Source organism: Sarcophilus harrisii, chromosome 2 (genome assembly GCF_902635505.1).
Source record: "Sarcophilus harrisii chromosome 2, mSarHar1.11, whole genome shotgun sequence".
In the NCBI taxonomy this organism is placed as follows: Eukaryota; Metazoa; Chordata; class Mammalia; order Dasyuromorphia; family Dasyuridae; genus Sarcophilus; species Sarcophilus harrisii.
This window is the reverse complement of record NC_045427.1, coordinates 29,576,227-29,594,697: the sequence shown is the minus strand read 5'-3', so window position 1 is coordinate 29,594,697 and position 18,471 is coordinate 29,576,227. Positions and strand designations below refer to the sequence as shown.

The following is an 18,471-nucleotide window of genomic DNA, read 5'->3' as shown; positions in this document are numbered from 1 at the left end:
TCATTTGGGCACTTAAATAGATTGTATGTATTTCAAAAAATTTATATATAGGTAGGCTTCATCTCCTATCCATGCTCTAGTGGGTACAGGGTGTGTTCAGAGAAGACTAGTACTTCCAGGAGTAAGGGCTGCTGAGCCCTTTACAGGACTGCTTTCCACCTCTGATGTCCATCTGATCCACCTGATCAGCTGGGACTCCAAAAAGCTGTAGCATGCACAGTGGCCAGTCTCTCATAGTTCTCCTCATACTTATCTAACTTGTTGTTTGTCCTTCATTATGGAAGAGAAACATGACATCAGGGAGGTGATACCCTGACCTGCAAGTGAATTGGATTTGAGGGAAGACACTATTCCTCTTCTGTGTCTACCTTTGCTGTATCCTCCTCCAGATCGTGCCCTCCAAACATAACTGTCCCTCTGGGCTCTGTCCTGGGGCCTTTTCTCTTCTCCCTCTAGTTAACATCACTTGGTCATCTCATCAGCTTGCATGGATTTAATCACTATCTCTGTGCTGATGAGTATCAAGTTTACCTGTCTTGCCCACTTTACTATCACTTTATTGACCTCTAGTCCCACATCTCCAATTGCCTTACTGATGTCTTGAACCGAATATTTAGTAGATGTCTTAAAATTCTCCAAAACAGAACTCATCATCTTTCTCACTAAACCCTTCCCAAATCCTAGCTTCGCTATGACTGGAAAGGGGCAAAGCCATATTCTTAATCTCTCGGGTTCCCCACCTAGGACACATCGTGAACTGCTCCCCCATTCTCATCTTCCATATTCAAGCTGTTGTCAAGGCTTGTTAATTTCATTTCTGCAATATCCCTTAGAGATTTCTTCTCAGCAGCAACACTGGTAGATTTGATCTCTGCAGCCTTTCTCGTAGATTTCACCTCTGCAGCCTCTCTTGCAGATTTCACCTCTGCAGCCTCTTTCATGGATTTCACCTCTGCAGCCTCTCTTGCAGATTTCACCTCTGCAGCCTCTTTCATAGATTTCACCTCTGCAGCCTCTTCCTAATTTTACTCTGATCCTTCCCGTTTCCCTCTGCATCTCTCCCTGATTTCCCCCCGGTCTTCCTTATTTCCCTCTCCCAGATCTTTTCTCAATTTCCCTCTTCTCTTCTGTTTCACTCCACTTCTCTGGTTTCCCTCATCCCTCTCTCTAGATTTCTCTGCGCCTTTCTTTTTTTTCCAGCTTCTCCCAAGATTTCCTTTATCCTTCTCCTAGATTACCCTCCCATCTCTTTAGATTTCACCTCTGCCTCTCTCTTGATTTCCCTCATCCTCTCTTTAGATTTCCCTCCATCTCCTTAATTTCACCTCTCACCCTTTCTCTGATTTTACCTCTCAGGCCTCCCCTAGTTTCACTTCTGCAGCCCTTTTCCCTTTGTTCCCTCTGCACCCTCTCCCTAGATTTCCCTCCGGCCTCTCTTCTTTGATTTCACTTCTGGGTTCCTCCAGTTTATCTCCCCCTCTCCCCAGATTTTCCCCTCTGCATTCCCAGTTTCACCTCTACACCTTTCCTAATTTCCTCTCACTCTCCTGTTTTTCCTCTCAAAGGCCTCCTAATTTTACCTCACAGCCCTTTATTTCTCTCTCCTAGATTTTTGCCCTTGGGCTCTTTTCACCTTCCAGCCTCTCCCCTTTAGATTTATTCTGCATTTCTCCCTAAATTTTCACCTCTGCACCTCCTAGATTTCACCTCTGCACCTTCTTCTTAGTTTTCTCACCCCTTCCTGATTTCATCCCCTCTCCTTGGTTTCTCTCCGCCTCTCCCCAATTTCACCTCTGCATCTCTTTGTTTTTTCATCCGCCCCTCACTCCAATTTCCCTCTGCATTCCCTTAATTTTCCTTTGGCCCTCTCAGATTTCCTTCCTGCATCTTCCTAGATTTTTCCACAAACTCTCTAATTCATCTCAGCCTCTCTCAAGTTTCCCTGCACTCTCTAGATTTTTTTTTCCCCTCTCCCTAGATTTTCACCTCTCAGCCTCTCTCCCTAGATTTCTCTCTGCATTTCTCCTAGTTTCCCTCTGCATTTCCTAGTTTCACCTTGCAGCCTCTTTCTTGGATTTACCTCTGCACCCTCTCCAGATTTCCCTCCCCAGCCCTCTTCTTGTATTTGTTGCCTCTCCCCAGTTTCACCCTTCATCTCCGTTTCCCCTCCAAGCCCTCCTCCTTTTTCACCTCTGCATCTCCCTTGTTTGCCTTTGCCTCTCTCCGTTTCTTCTGCATTTTTATTTTTTCCTCTCAATTCTCTGTTTACCTCCGTTCCTAGTTTCCTCAATTCCTAGATTTTTCCTCTGGTTTCTCCCTAATTTCACCACTGGGCCCTCTCCTGTTTCTTCTGCACTCCCTAGATTTCACCTCTGCGCCTCTCTTCTTTAGATTTTCCCTCTGCAAGCCTCTCTTCTTTTAAATTTCATCTCCCAGCCTCTTTGTTTCACCTCTGCTCTCAGTTTTTACTCTCACCTCCTCCTTTTTTCTGATTCCGTTTACCTCTACGCCTCTCCCTGTTTCTCTGCATCTTTTTTTTTTTTTTTGGCTCTCCCTAGGTTTCACCTCTACAAGTCTCCAGATTTCACCTCTGCATTTCTTCCTTGGATTTTCACCTCTCAGCCTCTCTTCTTCTTTGTTTCATCTCTCAGCCTCTCTCTAGTTTCCCCGTTCTCTTGTTTTTCTAAGCCTCACTCCTAGATTTCCCTCTGATCTCCTGTTTACCTTGGCCCTCTTTTAGTTTCCTCTGAGCCCGCTCTCCTGATTTCACCTCCAACCTCTTCTTGGTTTCAATCTGGGCCATCTCCCTGATTTTTTCTGCGCCTCTCCTTTAGTTTCACCTCCCGACCTCTCTTTTGTTTCATCTTAGCCTTTCTCTCCAGATTCCCTCTGCTCTCTTTAGTTCACCTCTAGGCCTCCTTAGTTTCCCTCTGCCTCTCCTAGATTTCCCCTGGCCTCTCTTCTTGTTTTCATCTGCCCCTCTCTGTTTTCCCTCCCGCATCTCTTCTTTAGTTTCACCTCTGGCCCTCTCCTAATTTTCCACCTCTCTTCTTTAGTTTCCCTCTCAGCCCTCTTTCTTTAGTTTTTTTACCCCTCTCCCAGATTCCCTCTGCTCCCTTAATTTATCTCAACTCTCTCCTAGTTTCCCTCTGCATTCTCTTAGTTTCCCTTTGGCCTCCCAATTTTTCCTCTCTCCTTAGTTTCCTCTTAAGCCTCCTTTAATTTTTCACCTCTGCCCTCCTTAGTTTATCTCGCCTCTCTCAGTTTCACCTTGTCTCTCCTGTTTTTGCCTCTGCAAAGGCTCCCCTATTTCCTCTAAAGCCTCTCCCTAATTTCTCTCTCTCTTAGATTTTTGCCTCTGAAACCTCCCTGTTTTCACCTCCCCTCTCTAGTTTCTCTGCTCTCTCCCTGATTTCCCTGCATCTCTCTAGTTTCACCTCTCGCCTCTCTTCTTGTGTTCACCTCTAAACTCCTCCTAGTTTCACCTTTGCCTCTTTCTTTGAGATTTCTCTCTCCAGCCCCTCTCCCAGTTTCACCCTCATCTCTCTGATTTTCCTCTCGCCCCTCTCCCGTTCCCTCTGCTCTCTCTTAGTTTCACCTCTCAGCCTCTTCCTAATTTCATTTGCATCTTTGTTTTTCCCTGCAGGTCTACCTAGTTTCATCTCTGGGGCCTCTCTCCTGTTTTCCTAGCCTCTTTCTTGTAGTTTCCTCTAGCCTCTCTCCCAATTTCCACCCCTGTTTTTGGAATTTTTGTTCTCTCCTGTTTCCCTTGATTTTTAGTTTTCCCTTTACAGCCTCATCCCAATTTATTTGTCCCTCCTTTTCACCCTAAAGGCCTTCCTTAGTTTCATTTTAGTCTTAGTTTATCTGATCTTTGGTTTTCTAGTTTGATTTACCTCTGAATTTCCAGATTTTGTCTGGGTTCATTTTTTAAAGTTTCCCGTTATTTGTCATTAGTTTTGCCTCTGAGGCTCTATTAGTTTCACCTTAAGTCTCCCTTGTTTCACTGAGTTTTCTTTAGTTTTCTCTGCCTCTTAGTTTATCTGATTTTTAGTTTCACCTTTACCCTCCTCCTAGATTTTCTCTGATCCTCCTAGACCCCCTCTAAAAAATCTCCTTTAGTTTCATCTCTGCCTTCTCAGTTTTTCCTTGCAGCCTCCCTAGTTTCACCTCTGTATCCTTGTTTTCTCTACAGCCTCTCTCTAAATTTTCCTCTATCTCTCCTAGATTTTCCTCTAAGGTTACCCTAGTTTCATCTCACCTCTTTGTTTTCATCTGATCTTCCTTAGTTTTCACCTCTCGTTTCCCCCTTTCCCTCTGTGCTTTAGTTTCCCTCACGTTACTCCTAGTTTTCTTTTTGACCTCCCTAGTTTCCCTCTGATTCCTGGTTTCACCCTCTAAACCCTCTGTTTTTCCCCGGTTTTTCCCTAATATCAATCTACTCTCTCTCCTAGTTTCCTCCTGAGGTCTTGATTTCACTTCTAGTTCCTAAATTTCCCCTTGTCTTAAGTTTTCCTCTGCATTTCTGAAGTTTTTCATTCTACCCTCTCTCTATTTCCTTTGCAGTCTCTTTAAATTTTCATTCTTGGCCCTCTTTAATTTCCTCTTGGTTTTCCAATTTTCCCCTCTCTCTTATTTCATCTTGGGCCCTCCCTTTTTTTCCCAATCTCCCTTAGTTTTTGATATCTTTAGGGTTTCCCTAAAGGGTTTCCTGAAATTTACCTCTGGGTCTCTTAGATTTCATCTGGTCTCTTGGGTTTTCATTTGAGTCTTGTAAGTTTCTAAAATTTAATTTTCGGGCTCTCCTCTCTTTTGTTCACCTCCACCTTCTCCTTTGGGGCCCCTCTGCTTCCCCAGATTCCACCCTCCCCCTCCCTGATTTCTTCTTTTCCCCGATTTAATCTCTTCCCTTAGACATCCCTCTGCTCTCCTTAGTTTCCACCTCTGCCTCCCTAGTTTCCCCTCGCCCTCTAATTTCCCCTCTCCTCTCCCCCGTTTCACCTCTGCTTCTTTCTTAGATTCCAGCTCTGCATCTCCCTTAGATTTCACCTTTGTGGCTTCTCCCTTAGATTTCAGCTCTGCATCTCCCTTAGATTTCACCTCTGCGGCTTCTTCCTCAGATTTCACCTCAGCATCTCCCTTAGATTTCACCTCTGCATCTCCCTTAGATTTTACCTCAGCATCTCCCTTGGATTTTGCATCTGCCACCTCTGTCCTAGATTTTACCTCTTCTTTTTCCTTAGATTTCACCTCTGCATCTCCTTTCGATTTCACATCTGACACATCTCTCCTAGATTTCACCTTTGCTTCTCCCTTAGATCTCAGCTCTGCATCTTCCTTAAATTTCACCTGTGCATATTTCACTTCAGCATCTCCCTTAAATTTCACCTCTGCATCTCCCTTCGATTTCACCTCTGCATCTCCCTTCAATTTCACTTCTGCATCTCCCTTCGATTTCACTTCTGCATCTCCCTTTGATTTTACCTCTGAAGCCTCGCTCCTAGATTTCACCTCTGCTTCTCCCTTAGATTTCACCTCGGCATCTCCCTTAGATTTTACCTCTGCATCTCCCTTAGATTTCACCTCTGCAGCTTCTCTCCTAGATATCACCTCTGCTTCTCCCTTAGATTTCACCTCTGATTCTCCCTTAGATTTCACCTCTGCAGTGTCTCCCTTAGATTTCACCTCTGCAGTGTCTCCCTTAGATTTAACCTCTGCATCTCTCTTAGATTTCACCTCTGTAGCCTCTCTCCTATATGTCATCTCTGCAGTCTCTCTCTTAGATTTCACCTGTGCATCTTCCTTAGATTTCACCTGTGCATCTCTCTTAGATTTCACCTCTGTAAGCTCTCTCCTAGATGTCACCTCTACTGCCTCTCTCTTAGATTTCACCTGTGCATCTTCCTTAGATTTCATCTCTGCATCTTTGTTAGATTTCACCTCTGCAACCTCTCTCCTAAATATCACCTCTGCACCATCTCTCCTAGATTTCCTCTCTGCAGCCTCTCTCCTAGATTTCACCTTTTCAGCCTCTCCCTTAGATTTCACCTCTGCATCTCTCTTAGATTTCATCTCTGCATCTTTCTTAGATTTCACCTCTGTAGCCTCTCTCCCAGATTTCACCTCTGTATCTCTCTTAGAATTCACCTCTGCATCTCTCTTAGGTTTCATCTCTGCAGCCTCTCTGGTAGATTTCACCTTTGCAGCTTCTCTCTTAGATTTCACTTGTGCATCTTCCTTAGATTTCACTTCTGCATCTTTCTTAGATTTCACCTCTGCATCTCTTTTATATTTCATTTCTGCAGCCTCTCTCCTAGAGTTCACCTTGGCATCTCCCTTAGATTTCACATCCTCATCTTTGTTAGATTTCACCTCTGCATCTCCCTTAGATTTCACCTCTGCATCTCTCTTAGGTTTCATCTCTGCATCTCCTAGTTTCATCTGTTCTCTGGTTCACTCTTCACCTCTTTTTGTTTCACCTCTGCACTCTCTTTTTCCCTCTTGGCCTCTCTAGTTTCATTCGCAGCCTCTCTCCTAGATTTCTCCTCTGCAGCTTCTCCCTTAGATTTCACCTGCTTTCCCCGTTCACTCTGCATCTCTCCCAAATTTCACCTCTGACCCTTCTCCTAATTTTCACCTCTTTTCCTCTCTCTTTTGGTTCCCCCCTTCTGCCTCTCCCGTTTCATTTCTCCTCTCTAGTTTCCTCTGTTCTCTTGGTTCATCTTTGGGCCTCCTTGGTTTCCTCTGGCTCTTAATTTCCCTCTGCAGCGTTCCTGTTTTCTCTCAGCTTCTCTTTTTTCACCTCTGCTTGTCCTTGTTTCACCTCTGCATCTCCCTAGTTTCCCCTCCACCTCTCCTTTTTCTTGGCCCCTCTCCCTGTTTCCCTCTGCCTCCCTGTTTCTTCTGGCTTCTCCCATTTTGACCTCTTTCCTTGGTTTCACCTCTGCATTCTTCGTTTCCCTCTTCTCTTGGGTTTTCCCTCTGCAGCTTCTCTCCTCGTTTCCCTTTCCCACCTCTCTTGTGGTTTCCCCTGTATCCTCCCTAGTTTTTTTGCTTCTTTGGTTTGCCTCTTTTTTGTTTTAAATTTCATCTCGCCCCTCTTTCCTTGTTTCCCTCTTGGGTCTCTCTCTTTTCCTTTTGCAAATCTTAGTTTCTTCTATCTCCCTTGTTTCATTCTGTGGTTTCTCCCTGGGTTTTCTCTCTGCAATTTTCCTTGGTTTCATTTAGTTTCCTGGGGTTTCCCTCTGGGCTTTCCTTTATTTCCCTCTGGCCTCTTATTTCCCTCTGCAGGTTTCTCTTTGGTTTCCCTTGTTCCTCTTCCTGGTTTTTTCTTTCCCCTTAGTTTTCTGTTTTCCCTGTTTTCATCTGCCCTTTTCCTTGGGTTTCGTCTTGCTTCTTTTGGTTCTTGGGTTTCCCTCTGCTCTCTGGTTTTCTTTGTGGCTCTCTCCGTTTCCCTCTTTTTTTTGTTTTCCCTCTTGGCCTTTATTTTTCCCTCTCCCTTTTCTTGGTTTCTTCTTTCCTCTTTAGAATTTGTCTTCTTAGTTCTCTTAATTTCCTCTGCTCCCTTTGTTTTTTTCTGTGGCCTCTCTTTTTCCTCTTGAAACGTCTTTTTTTTCCTCTGGGTCTCCTAGGTTTTTTCTTCTGCCCTTTTTTTTCCTCTCTGGGATTTGGTTTTTCCTCTTACTTTCCTTTCATTTGGTTGTCCTGTTTCACTTGGCCCTTTCCTTTTCCTCTGAGGTCTTTAGTTCCCTTGGCCTTCTGTTTCATCTGTAGTTTCTTGGAATTTCCCTTGAGCCCTTTTTAGATTTGTTTCTGCAGTTTTTTTGTTTTCCCCTTAATTTTATTTATTAGTTTTCCAGTTTCACCTCTGAGTCTCTCTCTAGTTTCCCTCTGCAGCCTCCTCTCCTAGATTTGTTTTTCCTTTATTTTCACCTCTGCAGCCCCTCCTATTCACCTCTGCTTCTCTTTTAATTTCTCTGCATCTTCTCTCCCCTCATTTCCCTCCCGCCCTCTTTCCTAGATTTCACCTCTGCATCTGCCTTAGATTTTACTTCTGTGGCCTCTCTCCTAGATTTCATCTCTGCAACCTCTTTCCTTGGTTTCACCTCTGTAGTCTCTTTAGTTTCCCTCTGGCCTCTCTCTTAGTTTTTTTGTTCTCCTTAGATTTCATCTCTGCAGCCTCTCCTCTGTTTCCCTCTGTGGCTTCTCTTGTTTTCCTCTCGGCCCTCCCCTAGTTTCCCTCTCAGCCTCTCCTATATTTCACTTCTGCAGCCTCTCTTGTAGATTTTCCCTCTGCAGCCTCTCTCCTAGATTTGTCCTCTGCAGCTTCTCCTTTTCACCTCTGCTTGTTTCTTAGATTTCACCACAGCAGCCTCTCTCTTAGATTTCCCCTCTGCAGCCCTCTCTTAGTTTCCCTTCCTTTTGTTTTCTCCCTCCTGTTTTTTGCCTCCGCCTCTTGTTGGTTTAGTTTCACCCTCGCCTCTCTTTTTTCCTTCTCAGCCCTTCTTGTAAGTTTTCCCTCTGCAGCCTCTCCTAGTTCCCTTCAGCTTCCTCCTTTGTTTTTCCCTCTGGGCCTCTCCCTTAGTTCATCTCGCCTTCCCCTTTCCCTGTTCCGTTTCCCTCTGTGGCCTTTCTCTTTTTCATTTGGCCTCTCTTGTAGATTTTCCCTCTGACCTCTCTCCTAGATTTCTCCTCTGCAGCTTCTCCTTTAGTTTTCACCTCTGTAGCCTCTCCCTCAGATTTCACCTCTGCAGCCTCTCTCTTAGATTTCATTTCTGTAGCCTCTCTCCTAGATTTTCCCTCAGCAGCCTCTCTTGTAGATTTTCCCTCTGCAGCCTCTCTCCTAGATTTCTCCTCTGCAGCTTCTCCTTAGATTTCACCTCTCTTGTCCCTTAGATTTCTCAGCCCCTCTTCCTCAGTTTCACCTCTGCAGCCTCTGTCCTAGATTTGACCTCTGCAGCCTCTCTCTTAGATTTCTCCTCTGCAGCTTCTCCCTTAGATTTCACCTCTGCTTGTCCCTTAGATTTCATCTCTGCAGCCTCTCTCCTAAATTTCACCTCTGCAGCCTCTGTCCTAGATTTGACCTCTGCAGCCTCTCTCTTAGATCTTGTCTTTGCAGCCTCTCTGCTAGATTCCTCTGGCCTCTCCCAGAATTCCCTCTGCTCTCCCTTAGTTCCCTCTTCAGCCTCCTCTAGTTTCCTCTGAAATCTCTTTAATTTCACCTCTCTCCCTGGGTTTTCCCTCTGCTACCTCTCCCTTAAATTTCATCTCTGTTTCTCCCTTAGATTTCCCCATTTCAGCCTCTCTTTTTGATTTCACCTCTGTAATCTCTACGTTAAATTTCACCTCTGCATCTCTCTTAGTTTCCCTGGACCCTCTCCTTGGGTCTCCCTCTTCCTCTCCCTAAATTTCACCTCTGCTCTCTCGGGTTTTCCCTCCCTCAGCCTCTCTAGTTTCCCCTCTGAATCCCTCTCCTTATTTCCCTCTGCATCTCCCTAGGTTTCCCTTAGTTCTCTCCTAGATCTCCTTTTCCCCTCTCTTAGTTTCCTCTGCATCCTCCGTTCATCTCCCAGCCTCTCTTGTAATTTTCCTCTTGCCTCTCTTGTAGTTTGCTTCCAACCTCTCTTGTGTTTCCTTTGTCTTCTCCCTAGTTTTCTTTACCCCTTCTCTTAGTTTTCTTCAATCTCTTTAGTTTTCCTTTGTGGTTTCTCCTGTTTTTGCCTCAACACCTCTTTAAGTTTCCCTTACCTCTTTTTTTCTGCATCCCTCCCTAGTTTTTCTTCCCTCTCTTGGTTTCTTTTTTAGATTTCCTTGTAGTTTCTCTCCTAGATTTTTGCCTCAACAACCTTTCTGTTTCCCTCTCCAGCCTCTTTGATGTTTCATGCATCCCTCCCTAGTTTCCCTCTAACCCCTCTTTGTTTTGCTTTCCATCTCTCTTGTTTCCTTCTGTGTTTTCTCTCCTAGTTTTTGCCTCAACAATCTGTCCTAGTTTTACCCTTTAGCCCTCTCGGGGTTCCCTCTGCATCCTCTCCCTAGTTTCCCTCTATACCCTCTCCTTGTTTTGCCCATCTCTTAGTTTTCTTTAGTTTCTCTCCTAGTTTTTTGCCTCAACAGCCTCTGTCCTAGTTTCCCCTTTCCAGCCTCTTTGTAGTTTCCTCTGCATCTTCTCCCCTAGATTTCACCTCTTCCCTCTCTTAGATTTTACTTCTGCATCTCTCTTAGATTTCACTTCTGTAGTTTCTCTCCTAGATTTTGCCTCAACAACCTCTGTCCTAGATTTCACCTTTCCAGCCTCTCTTGTAGATTTCACTTCTGCATCCTCTCCCCTAGATTTCACCTCTATACCCTCTCTCTTAGATTTCACTTCTGTAGTTTCTCTCCTAGATTTTGCCTCAACAACCTCTGTTGTAGATTTCACCTCTCCAGCCTCTCTTGTACATTTCACTTCTCCAGCCTTTCTTGTAGATTTCACCTCTGCAGCCTCTCTCTTAGATTTCACCTCTGCAGCCTCTCTCCTAGATTTCACCTCTGCATCTCCCTTAGATTTCATCTCTGCAGCCTCTCTCCTAGATTTCACCTCTGCAGCCTCTCTCCTAGATTTCACTTCTGCAGCCTCTCTTGTGGATTTTACCTCTACTAAATCTCTTGTGAATTTTATCTCTGCAACATCTTTCAATATACCCCCTTTCCTCTGACATTTTCATGCTTGTCTAGTCTCTTATGACCTCACACCTAGACAACTGCCTATCCAGCTGCAGGGTCTGCCTCCCTCAAGGCTCTCCTACTCTAGCTGATCCTCCATTCAGTCACTAAAGTGATTTCTGTAAAACACTGGTTAGATCATCTCCTCACTCAAAAATTCCACTGTCTCCCTTTTCCTGCTAGAGTAATACATAATGCTCTGCTGGCATTCAAAGCCTTTCCTACTCTTCCCCTCCCATCTTCCCAGTCTTTTTATACCTTATTTTGTGACATGTTCCACTCAGCGACACTGCCCTCCCTGTTGTTCCATGAACAAGACCTTCCATCTCTCTGTTCCAAGCATTTTCTCTGGCTTTAAATAAACACTCTCTTTCCTCCACTCTGACTTTTGACCTCCCTGGCCTCCTTCAAATCTCATCTAAAACTTCACTTTCTCCTGGAGGTTTTTCCTAACCTCTTAATTCTAGTATATTTCTTCTCTTATTATTTTCTATTTTAAATATAACTTTTTTTTTATGTTTGCTTGCATGTTGCCTCCTTCATTAGACTGTAAGTTCCCTGAGGACAGGGACTGTCATTTCCACTCTTTTTATATGCTTAGCACCTAACACAGTGCCTGGCCCATAGTAGCTTGTTAATTAATGTAAAGCATATTACACACAAAATTCCATTTGATGCTCATGACTACTGTTATTATGAGATGCTATCATTATCCCCATTTTATAGATGAGGAAACTGAGGTAAGAGTTACCATGACTTGCCATGGATAATTCAGTTGGTGGCAGGGTTTGCCTCAGGTCCAGGACTCTATTCTGCCACCTGATTGTCAACAGGCCTTGCAGAGCCACGATTCCAATCTCCAACTTCTACCTCTACATCTCACGCTCTTTCCTCACTGTTGCCGATCATTTTGATGGCCAGGAAAGAATAGAAACTGCCCATTCCTGCCAGGTCCTCCTCCCCCCTCCCCTGGCCCAGCCCTGCCGAGATGCTCGGTTCCGGCATGTGGGAGCCAAGGTCCCCAGGAGCGGGGAGGGAGAGGGGAGCAGAGCCAGACGGGGCGCCTTGGGACGTGGCCCGCGCTTCCCAAGGACAAACCCGCTTCCCGAGGGATCCCGGGAGAACCGCGGGCCGCTCGCCATGAGGCACCAGCAGGGCACGAATGGGACTGATGCACCAGGAGCCAGGGCAGGGAGCGTGCAGGCCGAGGTCCCCGCGTGGGGCGGCGAGGGCGCAGGAGGAAGCCGGAGGCTCGTTCCCGGCCGGGCTCCCCCACTCACCAGCTGCCGGTAAAGCGCCGTGAAAGCGCCGTAGTAGGCCACGCAGGCGGCCGCGATGAACACGTTCCCGGTGATGTTGGAGATCTCGCTCTCAAAGTTCTCGATGCTCTCTTCCCACCGCACCTGCTCGTCTCCCAGCGCCGCCGTGAGGCGCCCGGCGCGGTTCAGGCGCGCCTGCGTCAGGGCCATGGTTTTGGCTGAGGTGGGGAGGGGGGAGGTCAAGAAAACGGGGCTGTGACGGCCGGCAAATGTTCCGAGGGGCTCGGGTTTTGTGGAGAGAGAGAGAGAGACAGAGACAGAGAGATAGAGAGACAGAGAGACAGGCGAGAGACAGAGAGACAGAAACAGAGAGACAGGACGAAACGAGAGGAGACGAGAGAGACGAGAGACAGGAACAGAGAGACGGCGAGGAGACGAGAGACAGAAACAAGAGACAGAGACAGAAACAGAGAAGAGACGAAGAAGACGAGAACAGAGATGAGACAGAGAAGACAGGCGAGAACAGAGACAGAAACAGAGAGACAGAGACAGAAACAGAGAGAGGCAGGGACAGAACAGAAGAGACAAACAAAAGAAGACAGAGACGAAGATAGAAAGACAGAGACAGAAACAGAGAAGGCAGAGACAAAGAAGATAAAGACAGGAACAGAAACAGAGAGAGAGGGCAGAAACAGAGAGAGAGACAGAAGACAGAGACAGTGACAGACAGAAGAGAGACAGAGAGATAGAGAAAGACAGAGACAGAGAGACAGAGACAGAAACAGAGAGACAGAGACAGACAGAGAGATAAAGACAGAGACAGAGAGAGACAGAGAGACAGAGACAGAGAGATAAAGACAGAGACAGAGAGAGACAGAGACAGTTTGCATATCCTGCACATGTTCATTTGTATTCTGTATGTACACGACACATATTCACCATCATGACTTCCTTATTTTTGCTTTTCAGAATTTTTGGAACTTTCTCAAAGTATTGATTTGTTTGGTTTTTAGATCTTCTCTCCTCTCCTCCCTTATATGTTCCCCCTTCTTCCCAACTAAATAAAGAGTCATTCCTTATGACAATGAAGAAAAGAAAAAGAAAAAGAAAAAAGTCAGGGCTCTGTCTTCTGTGCAGCTGTTTCTGCACCCATAACATTGGGTCCACTCTTTAAGCTCTATATAATTTATCTTAATACTCCCTTCGGGAGGACTTATATAAGTGAGTTATTGTACGTTGTTATCTAACTTTTCTGTGGGTATAATTCTGGTGTTCCACTTCATTTACACATGAACTTCTTCAGACCAGGATTATTTAAAATTTCAGTAATTCCATAATAACTAGAATGAACTAGGACGTAATTGGGACAAAGTCAGAGAAATAATTCTTAGATGTAGTTATAGAATCTGCCATTGGATTGGCTATAGGATCTTTTAAAAAATTCTTAAAATGGATGAAGGAAAAAAAAGGTTAATTAAGTGATTCCTGCTTCAAGCACCGTGCTAAGTGTGGTGATATATTCCACGCCAAGGACCTCATATTCTAATCAGGGTGGAGAACACAAATGGGGCCTTTAAAATAATGGCCTATCATCCAAACAGACATTTTCAACTTACCAAGACTCTCTTTTTCATTAAGGCTTTGTTCATACTGCTCTTGTAAAGCTTGAATCTGATCTTCTACTTGTCTTAACTTTTTTTGTTTATCTTTCAAGGTAGCCATGGTCGCATCAAGCTCAGCCTAGTAAAAAAAATAAATGCTTTTAAAGGCTTCTCCAGGAGGGTGAAACTTGTCTAACATTGTGTTTGAGATGAAAATGTCTGGGATGGCATGGAAATCAGCATCTAACAATTTACTCTTGACAACATTTAGATTTATTTGTCAGGACTTTGCCATCCTGAGGAATAATTCTTGATTTCTTTAAAGATATCAAATATCCCCCATTAGACTTGTCAGTTAAGTTACATGATGGCATCTTCTAGGGGATCTGAGTTGAGCAGCTAGTTCATGAAGTAATCAGATGCCACTTGTTATGTTTAAAAGAAATGAACCCAAGTTTGACAACTTTCTGCCTTTTTTATGAAAAATCTGTGCTATGGGTAATAAGGATTCTGACATTGTGGGTGGGGCATTCTTGTGCTCTACTTAGTATTTTCCTTATTTTTATTTGACATAAGCAGGAATTTTTAACTTGGGCTCCATGGATTTGTGTTTTAAATAGTTTGATCTTATTGCTGTTGTTCAGTCGTTTTAGTCGTGTCCAACTCTTTGTGACCCACTTGGGGTTTTCTTGGCAAAGCTACTGGTGTGATTAGCCATTTCCTTCTCCAGATCACTGGGGCTGGTGGGCTATTCCCCTGATGTGTTCAAGGGGAATTGTTGGGTTGAGAGCTGTGGGGAGGGATTGTTGCTTTTCTATTATTGAAAACATTGCAAAGGGAGATGGTTAATATACCTGAGCAGCTCGGAGCTTTTGTCTTTTGGGTTCAACTTCCTTGATGACTCGAGAATACAAATCCATAGCTCTTACCCACATACACATAGATTTACATGCCTTTGACACTTTTTCTACTTTTTCAGGCAAAAAGTCGGGATTATTAATATATCTTTGGAGCTTTGCCAATACAACTGGCTTTATATTTTCTTTGTCATACTCTAAAAGTCTTTTAAGGAAATTAGAGTCCCCGAGAAGTTGTTTTGCTGTGGCCCAGTCAGGTCTGTAAGACACATTAAAAATCATATTAATATTTTATAAAGACATATAGAGAACATGTAAATAACTTAAAGACATGTATTAAGAATTTAAATAGAAACAATAAGGATAGGGATTAGATCTGTGGTATCTGTCAATAAGGCAAAAAGCATTTATTAAACACCCATTATATGCCAGTCTTTGTGCTTCTTAGGGGGGAACTCCCAGGTAAATAAATCCCTTTTACCAAGACAGATGAGAACTTCTCTGCAAGCTATGTCTTAAAAGGTTGACTAGAGTAATGGCAAACACAAATAGAAATGGGGCCCCAGAATCATAGATAAAGATGACTTTGGTTCATATCTTCACTTAGAAAACCATGCCTTAACAACACCTATGTTCTATTATATTTTACCTACTTTGTTCAATATTTCTCCTCTTTTTAATAGTATATTTTATTTTTTGTAATAATAGCTTTTTATTTTTCAATTGCATTGAATTCCATATATTTCTCAATAACATCTTCATCTAGTTACTCAGGAATCTTGTGGGTCACCATGTAGTATGAGGGCTGTTGGACACCTCAGGACAAGAGTATTCTAAGGATATCACTTTTCCAGGATCATGCAGCCCAAACTCAGTAACTCTTCCTGACTCCTCCCGACTTCTCTATATACACTTTGTCTAAGGAGCTTTTAGGTAAGTAATGATTAAAAATAGTAGGTAAGATTTATTAAAATTAGCACTTTATTTGACTATCCCAGTCTGGTATAATATCATAATCTCCTTGATTTATTGTTTCACTGACAAGTCCAAGTGCTTGAAGAAGTTTGATTTTGTCCTTGGACTGGAAAGGCTTTTATCTGTCTCTCTACTGAAGAGGTTTTTCTGGATTTAATGCTGATCTGCCTTGACTCAGCCGTTGCCTTCATGGAGGTCCCCAGAGCTTTGTCCCACACAAATGGGACTGTAAGAAAATAGATTTGGAACCGACAAGGAGCTCAGAGAATCTCCTCTTTTTATAGATGAGGAGCCTGAAATGGGATTTGAACCCTAGTACTCCCGACTCCAAGTGCCATGTCCTAGCTCCATTGCCTTTCACATAAATGGTAGATAGAAGTCATTTGGAACTGCTCACTTGGCATTTAGAAGAATGGAAATCGCTTCCATGACAGTCATGACCAAATCTGGTGGCTTGGTGAAAACTCTGATTTCAGAAATATCTGCTTTGTCCAAAGAGTCCAGTGCTTTGTTGGCAGCATCTAGGGCTGGGAGAGCCTCCTCCAGATCCCGTTGAGCATCATCAGCTATGGCTTGGGTTTCTTCAGCTTTCACCTTGGCTACGGCTTCATCTTCTTTAATAATACAACGGACCTGGCGATGGAAATTCATCCAAAATTTTATTTTCATTGTGTTAGGCATTTCAAAGACTTATCAGCTGCAGTCTGATCAACTAAGCTAAATGACCCCTTCCTTCTTTTTGTCCAGCAGAGTGATAATTTAATGTAATAGTTGTGAAAATCAACTATTCTGCAAAAGAACAATGGGGGAAGTACATACACAATATTCAGTTCATAATCACCCAAATGAAATGGAGTTTTCTTATGTCATTTTATTCTAGCTCATTTCTCCCATACTCAATGTTAAGACTATACTGATTCATTTTAAAGTATATATTTTATTTACAACTTTGAAAAATACCCAAATGACCTAATTAAATGTAATTTGATTCACCGTTAATGATGTATAAAATTTCTCGAGCCACATTTAATTAGATATAGATTAATTACTTTAGTCATAATATTATAAAATTAATTCTGGGTACCTGATCTGCTTGTTCCTGGTCCACAGACAATTTTTCCATCAAAGCTTCAACCTGCACTGATTTTTCTTTAAGAACTGGTTCTAAAGCTGAAAGATCTAATTTCATTTTGTCCACAAGCACGTTTGTCTCTAATAGCTTTGTTAAACCATTTTTCACTCGATCTCGAGCCTAGAAAAGAATGGAAATATGTACTGATTGATTCTATGTATCATTTTGATAAATGTGCCCATCAGAGGATACTTTTCCCATTAATTATCCTAAAATTATTTTAGATATAAACACTCTTGGTCAGTAACAGCCCCAAGCAAAATACATTGACATCAATTCTAAATGAAAAAAATTAAGCAATTATCAGATGAACTAGAGATCCTCTACAGAATTCTATCACATTCTTTTTTTAAGTTTTATTTTTTCCAATTACATGTAAAATCAATTTTAAACATTAAAAACATTTCCAAATCCTCTCCTTTCCTCTCTCCTTTCACCATTCCCTGAGACATAAGCAATTTAATATAGAGCATACATATGTAGTCAAGCAAAAAAAAAATTCCACATTAGCCATGTTGTGAAAGAAAATACAGAAAGAACAAAATAAGAAAAATAAAGAAAAAAAAATTTAAATATGTTTAAATCTGCATTCAGACTCATCCAGATTTCATCAGTTCTTTTTGTGGAGATGGATAGCAGTTTTTCCTCATAAGTCCTTTTGAATTATCTTGGACCAATACACTGTTAAGAGCAATCTTTATATATTGCTATTATTGCACACAATGATCTCCTAGCTCTGCTCATTTCACTTTGCATCAGTTCATACATGTTTTCCCAGGTTTTTCTGAAGCATTCTGCTCACCATTTCTTCTACCACAATATTGTTTCATCACAATCACATACCATATCTTGTTCAATTATTCCTTGATTGATGAGTATTCCCTCAATTTCCAATTCTTTGTCTCCACAAAAAGAGCTACCATAAATACATAAATATTTTTGTATATATAGGTCCTTTTCCCTATTAAAAAAAAATCTCTCTGGTTAACAGATTTAGCAGTGGTATTACTGGGTCAAAGGATATATATAGATATAGATATATGCTATATATATCCATATCTATATCTATATCTATATCTATATCTATATCTATATCTATCTATCTAGTCATTTGGGTATAGTTCCAAATTATTCTCCAGAGTGGTTGAATAGGTTCACAACTTCACTAATATTGCATTAATTTCCCAATTTTCTCACATTCCCTCCAATATTTGTTACTTTCTTTTCTTATATTAATCTGAAAGGTCTGAGGTAGTACCTCAAGAGTTGTTTTAATTTGCATTTCTCTAATCAATAATGATTTGGAGAATTTTTTATATGGTTCACTTATCAAGTGGGGAATGACTGTTAAGTTTCTTATAAAATTGCCTCAGTTTTTTATATAGTCAAGAAATGAAGCCTTTATCAGAGAAATTTGCTGTAAAATTCTTCCAGTTTTCCGCTTTCCTTGTAATCCTGGCTACATTGGTTTTGTTGGTGCAAAAAGCTTTTCAAGTTAATGTAATCACAATTATCCATTTCACATCTCATTATGCTCTCTATTTCTTGTTTGGTCACAAATTCTTCCCTTTCCACAATTTTGACAGGTGGAATTATTTCATCTTCCCATTATGTTTAATCATATACCTATTCTAACCTTGTCTTGATATATGGTATGAAATGTTAGTCTAAACTTAGTTTCTGCCAAACTACTTTCCATTTTTCCCAGTAATTTTTGTCAAATAGTGATTTCATGTCCCCAGAGCTTAGATATTTACATTAATCAAACACTAGGCTACTATGTTCATTTATCATCATGTATTATTCTGTGTATAATACTGTGTGTTCTGTGTATTATATAATCTATTCCTTTGATGCATCACTCTATTTCTTAGGCAGTAACAGATTATTCTGATGGTCACTACTTTGTATGTAATACATTTTGAGATCTAGAACTGCTGGACTAC

The 18,471-nt window shown here is 42.3% G+C and overlaps 1 protein-coding gene across 1 annotated transcript in view; it reads right to left on the bottom strand.

The window, feature by feature from the left end:
• Nucleotides 1-18,471, bottom strand: part of DNAH6 (dynein axonemal heavy chain 6) — a 189,518-nt gene that overhangs the window by 63,934 nt on the left and 107,113 nt on the right. Inside the window, exons 49-53 of the mRNA XM_031949760.1 lie at nt 16,478-16,645; nt 15,791-16,026; nt 14,416-14,677; nt 13,577-13,700; nt 11,982-12,178 (exon numbers count right to left, since the gene is read on the bottom strand). Of these exons, the coding sequence (XP_031805620.1) occupies nt 11,982-12,178; nt 13,577-13,700; nt 14,416-14,677; nt 15,791-16,026; nt 16,478-16,645 (987 nt within the window). The remainder of the gene's footprint in view (nt 1-11,981; nt 12,179-13,576; nt 13,701-14,415; nt 14,678-15,790; nt 16,027-16,477; nt 16,646-18,471) is intronic.